Here is a 22,503-nt window from a genome sequence, read left to right on the forward strand (position 1 = left end):
GACAAGGGCCGGTAGAATAGACACTAGACAAAATCGAGACGGATCTAGATAAGGAATTTCATGATACGGACCGACAGTGGCGTTTCAAGGACATTGTCGCACACGAAGGCCCACTCCTATATCTCAGAGCAAAACCCTGCTATCCCAGAGATCCCAGAGGGATTACTTAGACATCCCAGAGGGAAACCCTGCTATCCCAGAGGAATTACTTAGGAAGAGTTTTTGGATAAATTTTAAACAGCGAGGTACATAGTTACTACTCTGGGAGACCCCTCCCCTTAGGGACTGAGTTCTAATCCTTAAGTGGATTTGATTCCGAAAATAGCTCACTTCGTAATTTTAACGCCTACCGGAAATTACCGCTTTTTAAAGTTTAAAAGCGTTAAAAACAACCCATTTTGGGCTATTTATGCTTGTGGCGTTGAGGCACGCCCCAGATGGAGATTGGACGGTCATTGGCGTACCGGTTGGCGGGAGGACGGAGACCGGAACTGCAGTCGGCGGGAGGACGGAGACCGGAACTGCAGTCGGCGGTAGGGATGGCGGGGACGTAGAGACTGGCGCATCAGCTGGTACATCAACTCCTGATGCTGGGGATGCAAGATCTGGCGACGATTTGGATACCAGCACAACGACCACTGTGACTGTAAGCGTAAGCAAGACAGCAACGAGTGCAACAACCAATAATTTGCGGCGATGATTTTTTGACATCGCAGCTGCTCCGCATTTAGACTTTTCTCTGTCGTCCGGAACATCCATGACAAGGTCGTCTTTTGCTGTTCCCTGAGTCGTCGGACCGGCCGTTACTCGACTTTCGGTAATATCGCCCATTTTGGTAAAAGACGAGTCTTGAAAAAAAGAATAAGGTACTTCCACTTCCGGAGACTTGACTTTGTGCCAGAGCGCAACAACTATCGAAGCAGTGGGTCTCACTGAGCGGTCGCGAGAGAGACACGATGCTGCAACCATATTCAGCGCTTTCCAGGAAGCTGATTCTGTCTCTGAAAGATCCTTTGGGGGGCTGGAGGGCGCCGCAAGCATGGGGAGGTACTTCTTAGTTGCAGCCAAAAGCGCTATAGATGATTCCTTTTTCCCTCCATGTGGAATTTTGCTCGTCACACACTCCCATACTGTCACCCCGAATGAATACATCTCACAAACGCGCGATGTGTCTTTGACTTCTTCTGATAGGATTTCGGGCGCTTGGTAGGCGGCTGTACCTGCAATCTGGTTGCCTTGATGGCTGGTAGCTGCTAGGATTGTTCCAAGACGGAGTTTTGTGGTGTTCAGGCCTTTCACTTTTGACTCCCAAAGTCTGCCAGCTTGGCAACCGTCAATTTTTTGTTCAACAAAATGTTGAGAGACTTGATGTCGTGATGGACAATGCCTTGCAAATGAAGAAACTCTAACGCGCCTGCAATACCTTTCAACAAATAGAGACGACGGGAAAATGCCAGAGCATCTGCTAAAACACGATCGTGAATAACATCAAAGAGAGTCGTATGCATAAGTTCCATGACAAGCAAGGGTCTCTCGACTTCGCTTAGTATGCTAAGGCATCCAACAACATGAATGATGTTTGAATGTGTACCGCATTTGTGCGTCAGAAGGGCTTCCGCGGCTAGTTGTTCCACATCGCGGGCGATCTGAAGTTTCGAGAGAGAATTTACATCTCCCCGATATACCTTGAGGCGTTTGATGGCGACAGGTTGGAGGTTGTATGTTCCGCGAAAGACTTCCGCAAAACCTCCACCTCCGAGGAGGCTCTCGTGGTCATCACAAAACTTCAGCAAGGATGGCTGGAGCGAGATAGCGAGTACATCATCCTTGGATGGACAAAAGGTTGTCTTATACTGGTGCGAAACCTTCATACCGCTTGTAGCTAAGGTAGGATCTTGCCCTCGTCCACCATCTTGGCTAACGTCATCGGGGTTGGCAACGGCAACTTGGGGAGCTCGAACTTGAGTTTCCGCCAAGGCCTTTTCAACTTGCCGCTGGATTGTTGCAGAAGGATCCGACTTGCTCAGAGCGAGAGCGCCAAACTGATCTAGCAAATCCGCAACTCCTTTGGAGACGTCAAGGAGGTGCGAAAAGATGGCATTGGACTGCTCCATCTGAAGATCATTGATGGCAGTATTCAGCTGGCTCTCTGCTTTAAGGATTTCACAGAGTATAGTCTGGGGTTGTAACGCAATCTTGAATTTTCTGTTCCACAAGGAGCGCCTGTTTACAGACGATGTGGTTGCTTGCAAGCGCAGGAAGACATTCTCCACAACTTCATGAAAATGAGCAAGGCGCGTACTTTCACAAACAGCTCCCCATTCGTGTGCTCGCGCGACCACTATTGTCAGACGCTTACCGATCCGGGCTGCCTCATCCTTGCAGATCTGAGCGTTCCGACAACATTCAATGCCCGCTTTGGCGAGAGCCACGACGGAGAAGAACACAGCATCAGTCATACCTTTGAGAACGTGGGTTACAATGTGGAGCTACAAGGACCTCTGTATTACAGTCAAAGCAGATGGACTTCAGCTGCGTTGTCATTCGACGCGCTATATTCTCTTTGCTCAATGGGTTTCTCAGTGAGCAGTGTCGTGTGTCAGCAACATAAAGTTATTCCTTTTTAATCACCTCGGAAACGGTATCTGTGTAGTCGTAAAGAATAACTCGGGCGATGGGAACAAACATTCTGGAAGCACATGAATACATGCTGAACAATAGTATTTACATTTAGTATATTGTAAGCTCTTTAAAGGGAACGAGATAAGTATAAGAAACAAAAAAATTCCCGGGATAAGAGTATAGTTATTCCGAAAGAGGACCGAGAGGGACATGTCTACATTTATCAGGAATACATCAAATCAAATGAAAAATTTTGATATATGCCCATATCCAATTTGACAGTACCGATTCTTGATCTTGAGCCCTGATACCCAGAGCACACGACGTCATATACCCTTTCTAAACGAAGCTATCCATGGGAAAATCTGAAGCGTGGAACGCTTTATGTTCCGAGTAGTGATGATCGACCCTTGACATCCATGACTTGAGCGAGATCCAATACCATGGTAAGGCTGTTGGTATGGAAAAATTTCCATAATTAGAGCTACCAGTGGACAGATCATCAAATTCAGTCGCGAATAAATCTCGACTGTATAAGCCCATGCAGTCTGATAAAATCTACTTATGCAATAAATGGTAATTCAGTCGCATCGTCTTGTCCTAGTTGCAGGTTGTGACCGACAGCGAAGCAAAAAGGCTGAGTGAATGTAAAAAGGAGACTACAAACGCATATCTTCATTGATCGCCATAAAAAGAATCCTTTCACGGTAAGTCGAAAACGAATGTGAAGCGGGCTACGAAGGACGCATTGCATAGTTGTCGAGCTTTAATGAAACAGTCGCTCCGGTCTTTCGTGTGATTGATTCTCACCATGTTGCGCCTTGCTTGTAGAATGTCCGGAACTCCCGATCAGCCGCACGATCCCGCAGACGTCGCTATTCGACAGGGAGAAATGAACATGGCCTCGTTGTTGAATCCTATGCCTCCCATGGCAATGGACGATGAGCAGCCTCTTCGCCATACACCTATGGAGGACAGCGACCAAAGTCGAAGCTCGGCTGCAATTTTTGTATCCCGTGTTTCTCAGCCTCTGGTAACCTTGCCTCCTTCTTCAAGACATTTGGCGCGTACTACGGGGTCTTCGACGCGTCATGAAGGAGGCGAAAATCCAGTGTGGTTGGCTCAGCCTCCCTCAGTGTCATCCATCAGTCACCGAAATATCTGTGATTTTGGAAACAAAGGATTCGACAGCGACCGGGGTTGGTATTTGCGAGAGTCTTGCTTGCTTTCGATGGAAGTTGGCAGTCAACGTCAAGTCGTTAGCACGCCGTGCCGACGGGACTGCAATGGGCAAATTATGCCCGTGGCCGTCCAGTCACCTCTCATTAGCCGCGACGAGTCTTTTTTTCGCGATCGCAAGAAGGCCCTCCAAGCCGCGATGTCCGAGCGTTCCAAGTACGACATTCAACTCAACAACGAAGTCGGGGCGTTGGGAGGCGCCTGGCGTGGCATCGTCAGGAGGTTCATGTTGTGGGCCTTTGACAACGTCAACGCCTTGCAGCTGAGTCGGGCCTTGCAGCTTCAGTTGCCCTTTCAGACGGGCTACGAGTCCTACTTGACCTCGCAAGTCATCGAAGCCCTTGACAGGGGCGATCCCAGCGAAGTTGCTGATGTCTTGAGTGCCGCGTTTCTCAACCGGAATGTCTCTCGCGTCATGGTCCAGAACCTGGGACCTCGGTACGATCTTTTGTGGCATTGGAGCACCGCCATCACCTGGAATCGGGCCTTTGACGCTTGGGGGCAGTTCCCGCTCGTAGGCATTACGGGTTTCCCTGCCACGGAGAACTTTCCTTCCACACGCAACCACGCCTTAGCATCCATCTTTCGGGTGCTATTGGGACAGGGTAACTGGATCACTCGCGTGGTCACGCAAGGACGAGAAGGAATATTGACGGACAACCCAAACAACAAGGCGCAGAATCTCGCACCCGAGTCCAACGGCTTTGAACTTGCAAACCGCAACCAGTACGGAACTTACTTCGGACGCGTCAAGACGAACGAGTTTCGATACGCACATCGGCTTCCTACTGACGAGTCAATCGTACGGACCTTTGTCGCTAGCCCGATGGCCACGATGTCCAACAATGGGGTTGTACACGTTCTTCGCATGCTTGACAAGCACTGGCACAATATGCTCTCACAAGAATGGGGCAATTTCGCTCACCAGCGAATGGAACAGTTGGACCCCTTTGAAACTCTCCGTTTCCATATGCCCCTAGTCCTCGTTACGCTCTCAAATTTGCGAGGTCGCAACGCATGGGATGCCGAGGTTTTGGGCCCGGCTGTTCGCAAGTTGCAGGCTCTGAAGCCTGGTCTGGATACTGCTGCTGCTTGGAAGCTGGCAAAGGAGTTGGAGGATGATGTAGCGGTGACTGTATCGGGTGGTGTTGCCTCCGTCTTTGTACCCCTCCGATCCTGGTTGAAAGCTATAAGAGAATCCTTGGACCGTTTGGAACGTAAAGCTGGAGAAGTCCTGAAGATTGTCTCGTCTGTCGAAATGGGCATTCGCCTCGGGCATGATCTTGTAACCCAAGTCAGTTGGAAGGTGCCGTCGGATAGCGTTTTGAAGGCTGCAATTCTAAATCATATCCGAGGGAAGGACAAACAAGCTGTCATAGCGAACGATCAGGATGCTGCCGACGCACCAGACGCGAACGCTGTGGACAGTTGGCGTATCAGGAGTGCTCTTCAAAAGACAACCCCGCGTGATATGCGCACGTTGATTGAGCTTGTCAAGGGCAATCTCGAGCACATGAAGGCTGCCCAGTTACTCATTGGACGGGTCAAGACGCTGCTCCAACGAGAACTTCGTCGTGGATATTTGAACCAAGCTATCCGTGACTTGTCTAAAGGACCATACATCAACGGTCCTTTGATGCGGGATGAATGGTACTGGCTAGAAGAGGAACACGGCCAAGGTCTTCACATTTACATAGGCAAGATTCCTGACAGCGGCCTGCATCAATTCATCCACGTCGATTCCGGCAACGATAAAACAATTTCGTTGTCGAATGGAAAGGTACTAGCGCGAGCGTACATTCCCGTATCGGAATCCATTTCTCGAGCGCAAAAAGTAAGTCCAAAATGATCACAGTCAGTGTATCGGTCGGCTTTGCTTTTCCCGGGTTCGGGTTCCTCCTCTTACACACAAATCCGCATTGTTACTAGGCGTTTATGACGATTGAGCTCGAGTATGGCAAGACTTTCAAGTACAGTGCTTTTATGGAGTTTTCCATGCTCCGGATCGCCCTTCAACGACTTGGTACGTGCGGGATGCAGTGGTCAGTCGTTGCTCATTGAGCCCTTCTAACGCTTGACGGACCTTTACCGTACAGTTGTTGTGTCTCAAATGAATTGCGAAGAACTCGACAATGCGCGCTTGAACGTTCTTCGGGAAATACAGCGTTCCAAGCAAACCGTACTCGGTCCTGAGGACCTTACGCCTGGCAACACGTACTATACATTCGACGAATCCAAACGACAGTACATACCGTTTCTTTGCGAAACAACGAATTCGGTTTCCACGCAGTCGAAGAGAGCCAAGTATGTGCGTGCACCGCCACAATCCGTTCTTGTGGTGGGAGGAGGCCCGACCGGGCTCTTGACCACAATTCATTGTGCTGAAGCATGCTTGGCTACTGGAGGAGTCATGAAACTCCAAGAGGCCCGTGATGCATTTGCCAAAGGAGGGTCTACATTTGAACGAGCCCAAGTCGTTCGACTTGATGCTCGTTGGATTTCCATGCTCCGATACCATCTCGGTACAATTTTTGAGGACGTTTACATTCCAGCGTCTGGGGAAACCGACGCACAGTTGGGCAATACCCTGTAAGTCAGAAGACTGTTTCAAGTACGCCTTTTTATTTCGCGATTCTGGCTGAAGTACTCACCATGATACTGTGTTGACAATACAGACCAACGCAGGGCTTTGTTGAGATTACAATCAAAGACTTGGAGAGTTCGTTGCACACAGAAGCGTCGCGTCTTTGGTCTCGAGGTATCATTTTCGTCCATACAGACTCCAAGGCCCGATATGACGCAACTTCGAACTCCATGATAAAGCAGGGCAAAAATCTGAAAGACGGTGATGTCGTTTTGCGTCCGGTGGATTCGCATGGAAAGGATTCTTCTCACTTTCACTCCTGGAAAGTTTCGGAAGTGCGGTACACAAAGGTATTAGGGATCGAAGACCTCAAAGTTGGGGAGGAATACGGAGTTTGGATTCATCAAGAACAGAAAGTACTCCCGTATACACTCGTAGCGGTGGATCTCGATACCGAGGTATGCGCATCATGAAATTGACTGTCAGCGAGCGACTCGCAATGTCTCCATGGCCATGCCCTAACCTTCTACTCTTGTTTTTCTCTGAAGTTGTACACATTCCGATCCCATTCGAAGGACAAAAGTAAGTTGTGTGTCAACGCAAAGAATCTAGCCTCCATCTACCCTCCCGGAACGACTACGAAAGCCCACGCGGGTGTCCGTGAAGTTGTGTTCGAGGGCCTAGGAAACCGACAAGAGGGGGGACTACCGAAGCAAACAGTTCCATTTGATCCAATTGAAAATGTCAATTTTACGCTGGATCTCGGAAACACCCATGTTGTCGAGGCCATCGGGTAAGTACTAACTTGGCCATCAACGCTGTAATGCGAAAGTTTATCGCTTTCGGATACGCACCCTAATTCGCCTCGTCTGTTTCTCGGTCTCGTAGAAAACAATACCCCTCAGACGTTCACATCGGAGTCACCACAAAAGAGCCTTATGGTGTGTGTTGTATGCAGGGGTTGAAAGTGTCTATGGGTATGCACAATTTTGGAGAAAAACGATGGGGGACTGGGATCCTGGATGATATACGTTCGCAAAACGATCAGAACACAAGAATCATCGGTGATTTCACCAAGATGGTCAGGGTTGTGCCCATTGTAGAGCACATGTATCAGACCATTTCCAAGGATAAGGATTGGCGCATGCATTTCAGCAACGTCATCAAGGAAAGTGGGTTTCCGGAAGTGGCCGAGCTGCAACCTGTGTTTTCCAATTTGGTTGAGGGATGCCGATTGCTCTCGCAAGCATCGTTGAATTTTCGCAGAAAAACTTTGCAGACTCGTTTTTTCGAAACAGGGGACAATTATTATCTCGGAATGGAATTTCCCAGAGAATACGACGCCTGGAAGAATGCGTTGTCATTTAGCTTGGTGAAGAAATTGTCTGCAACTGGAATAAACTCCAGAGCGGTCGAACGTCTCAGGTCATCTTTGATGCATCATATTGATCGTCTGTGGTACAACGGGTGCTTGGAGACTATCCGAACCGGCGATGTTTACAATCCAGGAGCACGCGAACGCGTTCCTCGCCTTTATCTTATCAATTCGTACATGGAAATGTCCCTGAGCGCCTTGCCAATCGGTGAGAGCTTTCGGCTGGTCTCCGAGCCACAGTCGAAGTACGAAGTTCTGGCGATTTCATCGTCCACGATTCTTGTGCGTAACGTTGAAGGGTACTTATCTAAATTCAAGAAATCGACAAAGGTCTTGCGTGAAGGAAATCTGACTCGGGGTCCCGATGGGAACCAAGAGTCCAAAGTGGTAAGAGAACTGTTAAGATACTTTCATCGGTTTTGTGATTGTCCGCTCAACATGAAACTCACATCAACCAATTTTAATGCAGGCGTTGGCTACGTTCGATGTGGGTCACTATGTCAATCATCGCACCATGCGTCTGTTGAACAAGGATCAGGGCTACGTTTTCGCTTTCATCGGAGACGAGCAAGCAACACCTCACTTTATGCGGTACAGTGGGTTGACTGGCGCATGTATCAACGCCATGTCTTTCAACAACTTTATCACGGACGCTGGTCGCGGTGTATCCTTCGAGGAAAGACTGCAGCAGTATTCCGAAGAGACGGACTGGTCAAATGGAGAAGTGGTCCAGCGAGGAACTGGTGCAAATTATGGAGACGATGGGTTTTTACGACCGGAATTCTCGTACCGCGACGGAGTAGCGTTCTTGTATTCAAAAATAGTTGAATTCGGGGAAATGGGAAAAGATGTGAATAATCTGCTCACCCGAGACTGGATGGTGAAGCTTACAGCTTCCCTTGTACCTAGAGGCATGGAACTAAACCAAGTGTTCCTTGAAGGTCTGCAACGGCACTGGAAGGCAGCTGTATTTGACAAACTGATGGCCTCGGTGAAGTCCGATACTCCTGTTGATGAAAAGGGAGCTAATGTTGTGGATGCGCTCCGATCTAGCAGCAGCACTCTAGTGGAGAAGAATGCTGCGTCGCCTGTTTATTGGGACGAGTTGACAACGAGTTTACAATTGGACACCGCCACCAAAGACGTTCTCTCCACACGACATTTTCCCGTTGCGAAACGGCTTTGTGAGATTATCAATGAGCTGATCGATTTTGCCAGCAAGGCCTATCTTTACAACGAGCGAATTAGTTCAGAGCTGAGCAACCAACCGAAATCAGTGGACTCGCTTATTGACGACTTCTCCGTGGAGGCCCAAAACTTCGCGAACTCCTTGACCCAATCAGCAGCGTTTGCAGCAGGTGTGCTTGCGTTTCGTCTGGTGGGTAGCAACGTCGCCAACACGTTTTCCGCAGTGTTTGCGGGGTTAAATATTCTCATTGCGTTCGGAACCATGACCAACGTATCTCGTTATAAGATTCGAAATGAGGAATGGCGCGTCTTTTTCGCAGACCAGAAGTTTTCTGGCGTGAAGTGCGCAGTGTTCGCTTTGTTAAGCAAGGATGACCAAGATTCTACACCATTGGAGCAACATCCTTTTATTGATATATTGGAGAAACGAGTCAAGTCATTCAGAGAGACCGTTGGCTACTATGGGTACAGCAACCCAACTGAGTTTGATGAGGCGTACCAACAATTGAAGTCTCGTGCCAACAACTCGAGTGAACTCCAAAATTTTCGAGATTTGTTGGTGACGGACCTGCTTGTGGATACGTACCATGTCAACAGCTATGTGCAAGAAAAGCTTGTTGATGTTTTCCGAGTCCTCGACGAAATGATTTTTTTGCTCGATAGCAGGAAGTCCAAGTCCGCAAGCAAGGCCAAACAGCTGTTTGATCAGTTACTCGCGTATGACTCGGTGTTGGAAGACTCTTTGCAGCGAGGGCCGGTTCGCTTTGGTTTCATCAAGCAGCGAAAGTTTTTGCACTGGAATTTGATAGCAGCTGTCCGGTACCTCAGTAGGGTATTCTGCTGCTTTTCGAGACCTCGTCAAAGTGACCGCGCTTTGTTCCAAATCGAAACTCTCGGTATTGTGAGAAGTCTTCAATCTCTTTCAAAGGAACAGGATTCGAAAGTTCTGCGGCGAGAGAGCAGAGACTTTGAGACTCTCTTGTGGGCAACACGCGAAAGCGAGATTGCGTCCTTAATATTTCTCTCGGGCTTCTTTGTTTTCTTCGCCTCCGTTCTTTTCAGTGTTGCTCGAATTTTCAACATTGAATCGCTCGAAAATGCCGCATTCTGGGCTAATGCGATATCCTCGTTTGGCGCGGTTTTGGCCGCATTCCATCTTATCCGGAAATTCTCCATTTTGTTCGGTCTATGGGCAACCCTTTGGGTAAAGACAAGCAATACGGTGGGAATGGATCATATCAATATTCGTCGGATTCGTGACGTAACGTCCATTCAGGCTCTTCTGACCTTAACCCGTCTTGTAGCTGCCGTTGGTGCTGCTGTGGCTTTACCTTGGTCAGTGATAGAGAACGCTTTTCCTAGTGTGATTACGCTGGACGAAGACTATCCATTCTGGCTTGCTTCGGGTGCTGTGTGTGCCGCAATTCTAGCGACAGTGTTTTTCTTCGTGGTTGAGTATGTGGTCCGGTACAATCTCAGCCCCCAACTTGGACCTTTTGTCAGTGAACTTTTCCGAGACGAAATTGAAGCCATGTTCAACGACTTGGCACAGCGACAAAATGATATAGACACAAAGGTTGTCCAGGACCGTGAAAACTGGGAGTATGTTGCGAGAGAATTTTTGCACAAATACCGTTTCGATACGGTGTTTGCAGCTGATCGGTTTGGGACTATTTTTCAATACATACAAGCTGGAATGGAAGGGAGCGGTGATTCCAAAATTGAGAATGATTAACAGAGAAGCACAATATATTGACATTTGTATGTTGACTGTATAGCTGTAGTACTGATAGTGAGTGACTGTAGCATTTAACTTTAGTGAAGTGATCACATATGGAAAATATCATAGAGCGTAAAGCCGCCAAATGAATTAGCCGAATCTGACATAATCCAGCTATAGATGGAAATAGGTGACATTTAACGCGTCATGCCTGTCATGAGGCTACGGACTTGTCCCGTTTTGCCAAGCCAGTACTTCCGGTGGTTGTCCGGGACTTGGAACAACTTTTGATGGGTTTTCGCTTTTTTTTGGCGTGGATAAAGGAATTGGCGGTGAGAACGGAGTTGGTGGGTGACAAGATTCAATCGGACTCGGCTTGATACTGAAGGGCGCGTGTTGCGTTTCGTGACGGTATTTGGGTTGTGATTTCACAGACAAGTCCATGTTACCGCCTTCGGAAGGGGTAAAGGCTTGCTCTAACCAGGCCGTGTGCGAACATTTGTTTGGGGTGGTGTAAAGGGTGGTGAATCATCGCCACAAGCTGCGGGAAACTCGCCATTTGTGTCGTCCAGCTGGAATACCTTTTCCTTCCAGAAGACTTTACGCGACTCGTAAAATCTATGCCAACCTGTTAGAAAAACAATTGAGAAAATTCGGTATTTGGGATGAGCAGGGGTGAAATTTTCGCTATTTGGGAAAAATCACTCTGTTTCTAAGTGTTTTTATTCTCGCGGGAAATACTTTCTAAGTAATCTTTTTAGTTAAGAAAAACCCCATATCCTATGTTAGATCACAAGGATTGTTTTCACGTGGTCATCCCTTCACATTCACTGTCAGTTGCCTCCAATGGTGAGGACTTGGGGATGCATTGACCCATGCAAACCATTACTAATTTTCCAACCAACAAAAGTCAGAAACACAACTACTATGAAGCTAGAAATTGTTGGCCTTGCCGTCTTGGATGGACAAACATAGTATAGAAAATTATTTTCTGCCAAAGTACATTGCAAGTGCGTCATATGTCCGTCACTCTGGACCGTTGGCATTTGGATGTCACGTCGCACTTCATCCCTTCAATGCGTGGTTTGGTGCAAACCGCCACGGGACGCTACGCGTCAATCAAGCAGGTACCTTTCGCCGTTGTGGATTGCATCCAGAGTGGGCCCCACACAACGCGCTTTCGGACGGCGGAACGCTGTAATGGTGCTACCCTTGTTTGGAGAGCCTCCGCCAACACGGTTGACAGCTTGTTGATTGTCAACTACTCCTTTGACACGCACGCGTTGGAAACCTTGGACATTATTGTCCCCAGCAATGTGACGTTTGTTGCGCTCCTGACCACCCTTGAGGATTTGTATTCTGATTTTTGACGACGGCGTAACGGTGACTAAAGGTACTGCACTGAACATATTGCACATGATTCCCTTCTCGTAGGAGCAAACCAAACGCCAAGGCTTTGGCAGTGTCCCATTCGATACCTTCGCCATTTCCTGACGTGCCTTAAAGATTTTGGCCATTTGACAATACAATTTAAAATTGGCTGGAACCGTTCCGGCTCGGATTCCTATCTTGCGCAAAGTCCATCTTATTGCCGGTACAACGAATACGACTAATCTGCGACGGCCCTTTTAAACTGGTCCACCTGGAGCTCAACCAATCCGTCTCCTTTTCCACATACATCTTGGAAGCTTCCAAATCCTTCTTGTAGCTTTCCAACGTAAAGTCACCGATCTCTTGACATTCTTCTTTGGATAAGGTTCCTTCTTCAATCAATCACTTTTCGACAATTTCCAGGGTTGGTGGGTGTTGAGAGATTTCCTTATAGAGCTTGGGTTGCGTAAAGGCCGGCTGATCCAATTTGTTGTGACCATTACAACGGTAGCAGACCATCTCGATAATGACATCCATGCCCCATTCGTGACGCCATTCGACGGCGGTCTCGAGTGCCGTCGATACTGCTAGGGGATCATTGCCGTTGCAGTGAAAGATGGGGCAAGTGAAGGCCTTGCTCAAATCCGACGAGTAGGGCGTCGAGCGCGAATATAGGGGGTTGGTGGTGAAGCCAATCTAATTGTTGATGATGACGTGAATGGTTCCACCAACATCAAAATCGGGCACCTCGGCCATTTGCATGGTCTCGTAGACTACACCTTGCCCGGCAAAGGTGGCGTCTCCGTGCAATAGAATTGGTAAAACGTTACGAATCTTCTTCAGGCTGACAGGCTTGGTAACGTGCCCGAACAGCGAGAACATCTTTTTTTCTAGAATGCACTGTGCCAGACCGAGTGCTTGCTCACCTGCAGCTTTGCCCGAGAACAACGGCTCGTGGGGTTCTTCGTTGTCCGAAATCTCTTCGGCGGCTTGCGAGTAAAAGCAGATCCCAACAAACCCCCTTTGTGACAGGATGACTTCGTGCTGATCCCCCTTAATGTCAAAGCCTAGCGTTGCTTTCTGCACTTTCTCCTGTTTGTCACCGCAGCCCAATTTCTGAGCCAGTGTTGTACTTCACGTTGTGAACAGGAAAGAGTTGGCTGCTGGGTGGAGAGTCAAAAATTTCATGGAGGGAACTGCTGAATCTAAATAATTATAAATAGTATTTGGGTTGTTATTAATTAAAAAGATTACTTAGAAAGTATTTCCCGCGAGAATCAAAACACTTAGAATCAGTGTCGCGAGAATCAAAACACTTAGAATCAGTGTGATTTTTCCCAAATAGCGAAAATTTCACCCCTGCTCATCCCAAATACCGAATTTTCTCAAAACAATTCTAGAAAACTGCAACGATAACGGGCTAAAACGTGTCTGTGGGACCAAAGGATCGTAGATACGATAAAAGGCGTAAAACAAAGACCTATAAGTATTACCCCACGATATAGAGACATTGAACCCCCATATGCTTGTCATAGGGTTTTTCTAGTCCCCTCACATTGAGACCATGAACATAAACTTGGCGAAATGTGTCCCCTCAAAACCACGATGGGAAAAAATAGGGAACCAAATAAAAATAAAACTTCGACACTGCATGCAATGACAAATATAATGCATATGCAATTTGTCCCAACATTGAACCTGTTGAGAACGGGAAAGTCGACAAACCCTTCTTCTAACTTGAATCACCATAAAATACTTTGTATGATAGCCTGTCTCACTGGACCTGTTTGAACCTTCGTAAGTATATCCGCTAAATTTGACTCTGATGGTTCATATGCAATCTTGATCACTTTCATGGCAACATTCTCTCGTACAAAATGATACGCTATCGCGTTACTTTTCTTCTTCAACACTGATTCTGGTGCCGTAGTATTGTACACAACCGACATATTGTCACAAAGAACTTTAGCCGGACCATCAATAGGAATACCCATCATACGTAACTTGTATCGTAAACCTTGTATCATCTCAGTAGCAATCTTTAATGCAATAAACTCACTACCAAAAGTAGACGTTTCAACTGAATTCTGACGCTTCGAGAACCACATAATCGGAGAACGATTGATATAAATCAAAACACCTGTTCGAGAACGACAAGTAACACGGTCTCCCGCATGGTCAGCGTCAACAAAAGCTATAATCTCCACCACCTTACCACGTGGTTCTGGAGCATTTGGTGGAATAGGCTCTTTAACATCACCGTAAAAATCTGTCCAATCCGCATCATTGTTAAAGCTGTTGTCAATCACCGGATAAGAATCATCAAATACCAATCGAGACTTGTGATGTGACTTCAAATATCCGAAAATATGAAAAACTGCAGCTAGATGTCCTTCACGCGGCATCGCAAGAAAAGATGAGAGCATAGACACCTCACACATTATATCAATGCGACCAATTTCAACTGCCCATCTCAAAACTCCTATCTGTGACTGGAAATAGTTAGCACGTTCCGCATCCAACACAGGGGAAACATCGAGTTCCGGTCGATAATTTGACAACATAGGTGACGAAACCTTTGTAGATAAACGCTTTCCAACTTCATCCAAATCCTTTTCAACATTTGCAACTGCCTGTTTCACATAATTCGTGGAACTCATCGACCATCGCTGTTTTGATGGATTATCGGGAAGCGTAAAACGTCCAAGATTTGCTCCCAAATATACCTCAGGCGTCTTAATTGATTCAGGCTTGAGTTTAAAATGCATACCGATCGAATCCAGAATCTTCTTCGGATCTGTACTGATACATAGGAAATCATCGGTATAAATAAGCACATACTCATAGTAATTCGTACCATTGTGTTTCTGAGCTGGTCTAAGCCAAACATCTGGATCTGCAAGACAAGAGATAAAATGCAACTCCTCCATTGTCGTAGCTAAGTGAGCACGCCATGCTGCCCCACTCGACTTTAAACCATATAACGCACAAACAATAAGTGCATAACAACCTTCCACTGACTTTCCGAGCTCTGGACCACATGTTGTATATACCTTTTCGCAAACTGGAGCATTCAAATAAGCATTCTGCGCAACAGCACCAAGTATATCCAATGAATTCAAAGATGTGATGAGTAAAGCAATTTGAACACTATCGCGCGAAACAACACTGGCATATGTAATCGAACTCGGCGGATCTGTAACATGTCCCCCGGCGACAAATCTGGCTTTGCGAGTAAAATCCATTTTGATATCAAATATCATGTGACATGGTATCCATGTATGAGCAACTGGTTTAGGAGCATCCTGATCGAGAATTTTAAATGCTGGCATAACATTTGTCATTTCCTTCTTGATCGCATCCGACCAACGAAGTGTTAGCATCTCGGTCAATTTCGAGAGCTTGCTTGACCGATTTTGGCATACAAATACCAAACTTGTGAGTCCTTTTAAGGTATCTTGTATTTACCGCTGAAATAATACAATCATGTTTCTGCAATACATCCGGTACCCACCAAGCAAAAGGTGGCTCATGAAGCAGTTTGTTAGCAATGGCATATTCGGCAACTTCAATTGGATTCGATTCCTTCAGATCTTTAAGAGGAAACCAAGTTGTAGATCCGTCCTTCCAATGCAATAACAACACCCAGCCTTTAGTGGTCCGTCTTATGCGTTTCACACCATGCTTGTCCGTATAATACATATCGTCAGGTGCGACTGCCGATCCATCCATCTTGTGATCAATGATCTCATCTACTATTCGAAACCGGCGTCCTTCATCATCCACCTGCGAATATAAGTGTTCCGCAATAATGTTAGCAGCAAATTCCTGCACATTACCGTCTGGGAACTGGACTTCCATAACTCTCGTATCCAAAACAGGATTGGGATGTGATTTCCCGACCACGTTACCATCGCGATCCTTTTTACGCGCAATGACTGTTCCAGTGGTAGCAATATCCTTGTAGGGTAATACAACTTGAGCATCAAGGTATTCATCAAAAGCTTCATGATCTAACTTGTCTGCTTGAGGCATTGTTGGCTCGTCCCCTGTCGAATCATCTGAATAAGCGCAAAATACATTATATGTTTCAGGAAACACAGGGGCAATGGCATCATCACAGTTATTATAGCTCAAAGTTGCGTCAAATGAGGACTTGTCTAATTGCACCTCCCTGGAATTAAGATCAGCTGTAGAAAGTGGCAAGTAAGAAGTTCGAGATACCACTTGACCACTTCGAACAAGTATACGCGCACACATAACATCACCAATGTCATGCGCAGGACCAAGCCAGCGACCTAGATTCCGTTTGTCTACCGGAAAGTCGACTGGGTCCAAATATCATATCCAATCATACCAAGCGAATTCACATAAGTGACTGATATCCGTAGTATCACCCGACACTGCTGTGTTTGGTACATTGTTGTTCAATGCATAAATGTTGTGAGCAATTGACAATTGAATCATGCTTTGCAACTCCAGGCAAAAATCCCATAAATATAACGGTGCAGATGACTTTTTCATAGCCATGTTAGTCATGCGCTTCAATGCTCTGATTGCAGTCTCAGTTCGATTCAACCATGGTGAGTAAGGTTCAATCTGTCTAGCATGAGATCCTGCAGCACAAACCTTCCGTCTGAATTCACCCTGCACCAATTCTTTCGCACCATCGGAAATAATCTCGGCTGGAACACGTTCTCGATGAAACAACAAATCCAATGTCTCATGGGCATTACCTTTTGACTTCATAGCATAAGCACGTGTCCAATCAAGATCATTGACGTAAATCTGAGCACAGGTATTTCCGCTCAAAGACATTACACAAGATAACATTGTATCCGTATACAAACTTGTACGGAGATGTTGGTATCTGAGCTGACTCGTAGTTGGCTTGACTCTCTGTGTTAAGGTCCGACTGGCAATATCCTTGACTCCTCTCTGAGTTGTAGCCAATAAAGTTTGTTTCGCTGCAGATAAACCGATATTCCAACATCTAGCTAACTCTTCCGGAGTAACTCTGTTTCCGAACTTTTGCAGCCTCTGTCAGTGGCTCTCCAAAGTCTTCCAGATCTGTATGAGCTTGCTGATGAATCTCAGCAAAACATTCAAAAGTAAGTTACGATGCTCTCCGTTGTAAAACTTGGACTCAAGATCACCTTCAGCCCGCGTCATAATCTTCAACTGATTAGTTGGTCCCAAATAATGCGAGCGAAGTGCAAACCAAGCCGCACGACCATTACGAGCTCGAGCATGAGCCGACACCCAGCTCCAAGTAGGACCACCATGAGCACAAACGCGAATAATAGACCACACTTGAGCATTATCTGCTGCATAGGACTCTTCTTCATGAGGACATCACGCTATCATTTCTTCAAACGCATCTTGATAGTCGTTATCTGGACCTTCAGGAACTTCTTCGTCTTCGCAAATGACATAAGCCAATGGAACTCCCGTTGTTCCTCGAATTTGGAGCAAATATTCCGCAATATTTTCAAAGGCATCACGGATTTTCTTCAGGTCTTTAATTTGTCCAGGAGCAACAAGGTCTTTCGCTAACGCTTTGTCTTCCTTCTCACGCTTCTTGATCTCGATCATCGAGAAAATACGCGCCGCATTGAACTGAGCTGGATAAGGCCGAGAAGTGCGCTTGAGGTGACGAACATAATATGCCAACAACACAAGACGCTCCTCCGCAGTGGGTGGAATTGCTACACCATTGCGAGGAATCATGGCCGGAGCTCCAGGTTGTTCTGCGTTAAGGTTTCGGAAGCGTACCCCCGGGACGACGGATGTTCTTACACATGTCCTTGATGAAATCATCCGTTGGGATCTCGAAAACATCCATAGACGTAATCGAATCCGTGTTAGCATCGCGTTGTTCGACATCAACAATGCCGATTGCTTGTAAAGCATTTCGAACTTGAGCTAAAGCAGCTGCCATGGTCAACTTTTGTCTTCTTCACCTCTCTTAAATTTCATAAAACTTCGTAAGCTGGTTCGACAACGTTCAGTGTTCTTTCTTCACCACGTGAACACGAGAATTATTGATCACTGATAACATCACATGTGAACACCACATAAATATTATAAGTGATATCAATACTGAATACCGTTTGAGAACCATTTCAATAAAACGCGACGAACACCATTTTCATGTCGCACCCATAATACGAGATATTTGGCTGATATCTATCAGAGTGGAGGATCCACGATTACCGTTTGGTACAAGTCCGATAATTGTTGCTGTATAAGTAAATGTCTCACGCAAACAAACTACTTATCATCCACACATGGATAAAGCTTGGATCCGAGCTTTTAGCAAACAATAAATTCTTGTGCAATGCACCTTCTTCGGTAGATGAAGAGATCCATGGAAGCGTCCCACCATGGAGATTTTGCCTCGTTTCAGACCGTTAGACGGATACGAAACCCAGTTACCGATCAACATGTCTACCACATGGACCATTACGAGAAACAGGCAGTATATTCCAGGCCTCTGCAGGCTTCGGCGACTCAACAATGACATGAAGAGCCAGGTATTTTAGCTTTACCTCCCCAGGCACTATCGGACTTGGCAATCACTCAAACACTCAAATCACAACAAATCACCCTACCTTCGATCCCGCTACCTCAGCTTAGAACACTGGGTCTGATAAACTAGAAAACTGCAACGATTAACGGGCTAAAACGTGTCTGTGGGACCAAAGGATTGTAGATACGATAAAAGACGTAAAACAAAGACTTATAAGCATAAACCCAAGAGAAAGGGATGACGAACCCCGATATGCTTGTCGTAGGGTTTTTCTAGCTTCGCCCCGCTCGTTTCTCAAGAACTCGCTTCTATGAATATTTCGTCAGAGACGAAACGGACAGAAAACTCCGTTAACGACCTTTCAGTGAATCAACCGGTCGAGAACGATACTGTTGTATCGGCTCACGCGACGACCAGAGAACCCGAAACAGAATGCAAGTATGAAACACGTAAAAGTCAGACTTTGGAGGGACAGTGGAATATTATTGGGAAAGGGGGAAGTCCATGACTTCCCGCGATATCGACACGAAATCGTCTTTTAGTAGCTATAATCTAGCTATAATCTGAATTAACGACAGTTGTAAACCATCTTTTGTTACGCCTTGAAGCACTATTCTATTGATTCTACATTGGAGAAGATTGCTTTCTTCTGCCTTTGTACACAGTCACTGGAATATTAAGTTGTCAGATTAACAGTCTCAATTCATCAACTGAACTGTACTGCCTCCTTTTGCCTTGCCCTGACTTGAACCGACTTGCCCGTATTCCTCCATTGTCCTTGGTACAGGAGAGAACTGCCGTACTGAAAACATGGAACGCATTCTCCATTCTCGTACAACGACTTCGTCCCAGATGACGCCTCTTGAGTATATCCTCACGGAAATCCTTGACGCCTCGTCCAGCCATTTGCCTTATTGCTCATTCTTTGACAAATGCGGTGTTACCCAAGCCTACGAGATAATCTCTCTCTCCGAAAACGACTTTGAAACGACAACGTTCTTCACGTCTCCTGAACCCGTAACTGATGAAACTGTCCCTGTTGCTACCACCCTCAACAAGGTGCAACGCAATAAATTGTCTAAAATCATCTCTTGGTTTAACCACCAAGGTGATGATGTCTCTGACGAAACTTGGTACGCCTTGACCGCCAACACCCTGCGTTACTGGAAACCTGCCGTCTCGAAGGCCCCAACCATTCCCGACACCGTCTCCCGTACTACTGAGAGCCCCAGTTCGAAATTTCGTAAGGGCATCAAAAACCACCCTGTCACGTATGCGAAATTCCATGAAGACCGTTTTTGGACCAATTGGGATACTAATATCCGTATCATGCTCCGTGTTCAAGGCGCACCCAACGTCCTCAATTCGAAAGATGTCCCCATTACCGAAGCTGAAATTGAAGTGTTTACCGATCAACAGACATATGTTTTCGGTATTTTCAATGAAACCGTTCTCACGACGCAAGGCCGTGATATCATCAAGCGGCACTCCGATGCGCTCGACGCCCAAGCCGTCTATTGTGACCTTGTCGCAGTATACAGTCACGGCATAAACGCCAAGCTCTCTGCCTCAAACCTCTCTGCCAAGTTGACCAACTACCACCATGACACGGTCAAAAGCAAAACCTGCGTCTCCTTCTTGACCAACTGGAGATCCCTTGTCTACAACCTTGACCGCATCAAGCCCGACTCATTGTCTGAATCTCAAAAATGTCCTGGCTCGAAAACGCTGTGAATTCTCACCCTGAACTTGAAAAATTCATGGGAGACATTTAACTCCAACAGCATTACAACCGTTCCGACACCGAACAAACTCTCGACAATGCCTACTCTCTGCTCTTGTACCGTCCCATCCAAATTGATGACAAAACCAAGCAACGTTCCGTCCCGTCCAACCGTTCCGCAAACTCTGCAAATTCGCAAACCTCCGGTAAACCACCGGCTTCCTCGGGGAAAAAGCATTCCAACTACATTCCTAAGGATAAATGGGATGCCATGACCAGCTCCGAAAAGGCTGCCATTTACCGTACACGTGACAGTGCCGAATTCCCTGCCACGACGGGCACCGACCCTACAGTCGTGCCCACCCCGCGTCCTCCCACTGCGCCGACTTATGCCAATGTTGCTGCTCAATTTTGTTACGTAGTACAACCAATGTACGTGCGGAAGACAGGAATAACGCGATGTTGACAATACCTGGTAAACGCAAATGGGCGTTATTACAAACGACCTGCAATACACCTAAGCGGACTTAGGGACTGTAAAACTCAGCTCGCTTACGACGCTCCCCACGGGTTAGACAGCGGATACAAGGACTTATGCTAATGCAATATTTGGATCAATGAATTTCTAAAACAATGAGAGGAAGATTATACTACCGCTAGTTCATGAGAATTGGTCTGTTCATCCAGATGCACGACCTCTTACCATGTACCATATAATCTTACTCTCACATAGAGTAATACCTTCCCTAAGTATAAATCCCACACAGAATCACTTGTTGAGTAACAAATCTTGCCTGTCACTCTCTTCGTTAATTTGTGGGACTGTGCCCTAGTTCCCACTCTTGGGTTCAACTCCTGCAGGTTCCAATACATGACAACCCCGATTGTACCGCGTATACATTGGGTTGTACAATAAGGTCGACATAAAGGAAACAATCCCGACACAATCCACACCTTGACTCACACTCTCGTAGAGATTGTTAGGTGCCTTCTGTCCTGAGGACATGTCGCCTTGGTGTATATTGTGACACTCCCCATCAACCTGCTTTGAAGTATTTGAAACCTTTACCTCACATTTTGATGTGTCACCTTGCCAGAACAGCATAGGCTTTAGAACAGGCCATGCCTGTTGGAAACCCCAATGCTTACTAAGGATGTCGGCGACGTTCTCAGCACCCAGGACCTTCCGGAAATCAACAATCCCAGCTGCAATGGCTTCACGTACCCTGTGATAAGACAATGCGTTGTGCCGTTTGTTTATTGGTGACTGTGGCTCCGTTGAACTGATGATGACTGACTGGTTGTCCCCAAAGAGCAAAGATTTGCCTAGAATGGGAACCCCAAGGAAACGAAGTGTGGTGCGAACGTCCATTATCTGTTCAACTGCAATCCGTGCAGCAACAAATTCAGACCCGTACGTAGCCGTCTCAACTGTAGCCTGGCGTTTGGAGAACCATTCAAAAGGTGTCTGGTTAATCAGATGTAGTACCCCTGTTACAGAGCGCCCTGTTATCATGTCGTGATATAGGTTCGCGTCAACGTAACTGGTCAACTTGACATGTTTTCTTAAGGCAATTGGGGCATTGTGTGGGAGCAACTCCTTTACACTTCCATAGACAGAAGTCGTCCAATCATGAGAAACTTCTGGAAGGTTGGAGTAATCTGGCACATCCGTCCGGACCCTGATTGCACCGTTTTTCATCTTCCTAGCATATCCATAAATCCGTTTGAGACGGTCAAGATGTCCCACACGCGGTGCAACTCTGAATCTTGACATACTCATAACTGCTGTTGCTATGTCAAATCGTCCGAGAGTGATCAGCCACTGTAAACTGCCAATGAGCGATTGATATTGTTTAATACCATCTTCGTCAAGTTCTGCCGTCGAATCCAACTCAGGATGATCACCTTTCTCTAAGGGTGACACATACACTTTAGGTTTCTCCTGGTACATTCGCTCATACTGTTCCATCATCCGCGATATGTACTTCCTGGGGTGATACGACAGGATACCGTCCTTGTCCCGTTCGAATGTACAGCCGAGGTGGTATTCCAATGGTCCCACACCCTTCAGTTTGTACTTGTACTTCTCCTTGAGCTGATGAATAATCCCTTCAGGATCATGGGCAGCCACCGCAATATCATCCAC

At 46.6% G+C, this 22,503-nt stretch overlaps 5 protein-coding genes across 5 annotated transcripts; 2 read left to right on the forward strand and 3 right to left on the reverse strand.

The window, feature by feature from the left end:
• Nucleotides 1-366: 366 nt before the first annotated feature.
• PHATRDRAFT_48046 (predicted protein) lies at nt 367-2,459 on the reverse strand (the record flags this gene model as incomplete). Its single annotated transcript, XM_002182559.1, has 2 exons — nt 367-1,250; nt 1,307-2,459. 2 exons carry the CDS (start codon nt 2,457-2,459, stop codon nt 367-369), a joined length of 2,037 nt encoding a protein of 678 aa, XP_002182595.1.
• A 974-nt stretch (nt 2,460-3,433) lies between these two features.
• On the forward strand, nt 3,434-10,743 carry PHATRDRAFT_48047 (predicted protein; the record flags this gene model as incomplete). The annotated part of the gene is made up of 8 exons (XM_002182426.1): nt 3,434-5,695; nt 5,791-5,884; nt 5,958-6,450; nt 6,537-6,903; nt 6,994-7,027; nt 7,058-7,238; nt 7,334-8,207; nt 8,290-10,743. 8 exons carry the CDS (start codon nt 3,434-3,436, stop codon nt 10,741-10,743), a joined length of 6,759 nt encoding a protein of 2,252 aa, XP_002182462.1.
• Nucleotides 10,744-11,843: 1,100 nt separating this feature from the next.
• PHATRDRAFT_38406 (predicted protein) lies at nt 11,844-12,245 on the reverse strand (the record flags this gene model as incomplete). The annotated part of the gene is made up of 1 exon (XM_002182560.1): nt 11,844-12,245. The coding sequence occupies one exon, from the start codon at nt 12,243-12,245 to the stop codon at nt 11,844-11,846; it is 402 nt and encodes a 133-aa protein (XP_002182596.1).
• Nucleotides 12,246-12,501: 256 nt separating this feature from the next.
• Nucleotides 12,502-13,287, reverse strand: PHATRDRAFT_38407 (predicted protein; the record flags this gene model as incomplete). Its single annotated transcript, XM_002182561.1, has 4 exons — nt 12,502-12,732; nt 12,814-13,179; nt 13,203-13,215; nt 13,238-13,287. 4 exons carry the CDS (start codon nt 13,285-13,287, stop codon nt 12,502-12,504), a joined length of 660 nt encoding a protein of 219 aa, XP_002182597.1.
• Nucleotides 13,288-19,441: 6,154 nt separating this feature from the next.
• On the forward strand, nt 19,442-20,820 carry PHATRDRAFT_38408 (predicted protein; the record flags this gene model as incomplete). Its single annotated transcript, XM_002182427.1, has 2 exons — nt 19,442-20,242; nt 20,416-20,820. The coding sequence occupies 2 exons, from the start codon at nt 19,442-19,444 to the stop codon at nt 20,818-20,820; spliced, it is 1,206 nt and encodes a 401-aa protein (XP_002182463.1).
• Between the last annotated feature and the right edge of the window lie 1,683 nt (nt 20,821-22,503).

Source organism: Phaeodactylum tricornutum, chromosome 16 (genome assembly GCF_000150955.2).
Source record: "Phaeodactylum tricornutum CCAP 1055/1 chromosome 16, whole genome shotgun sequence".
Classification (NCBI taxonomy): domain Eukaryota; phylum Bacillariophyta; class Bacillariophyceae; order Surirellales; family Neidiaceae; genus Phaeodactylum; species Phaeodactylum tricornutum.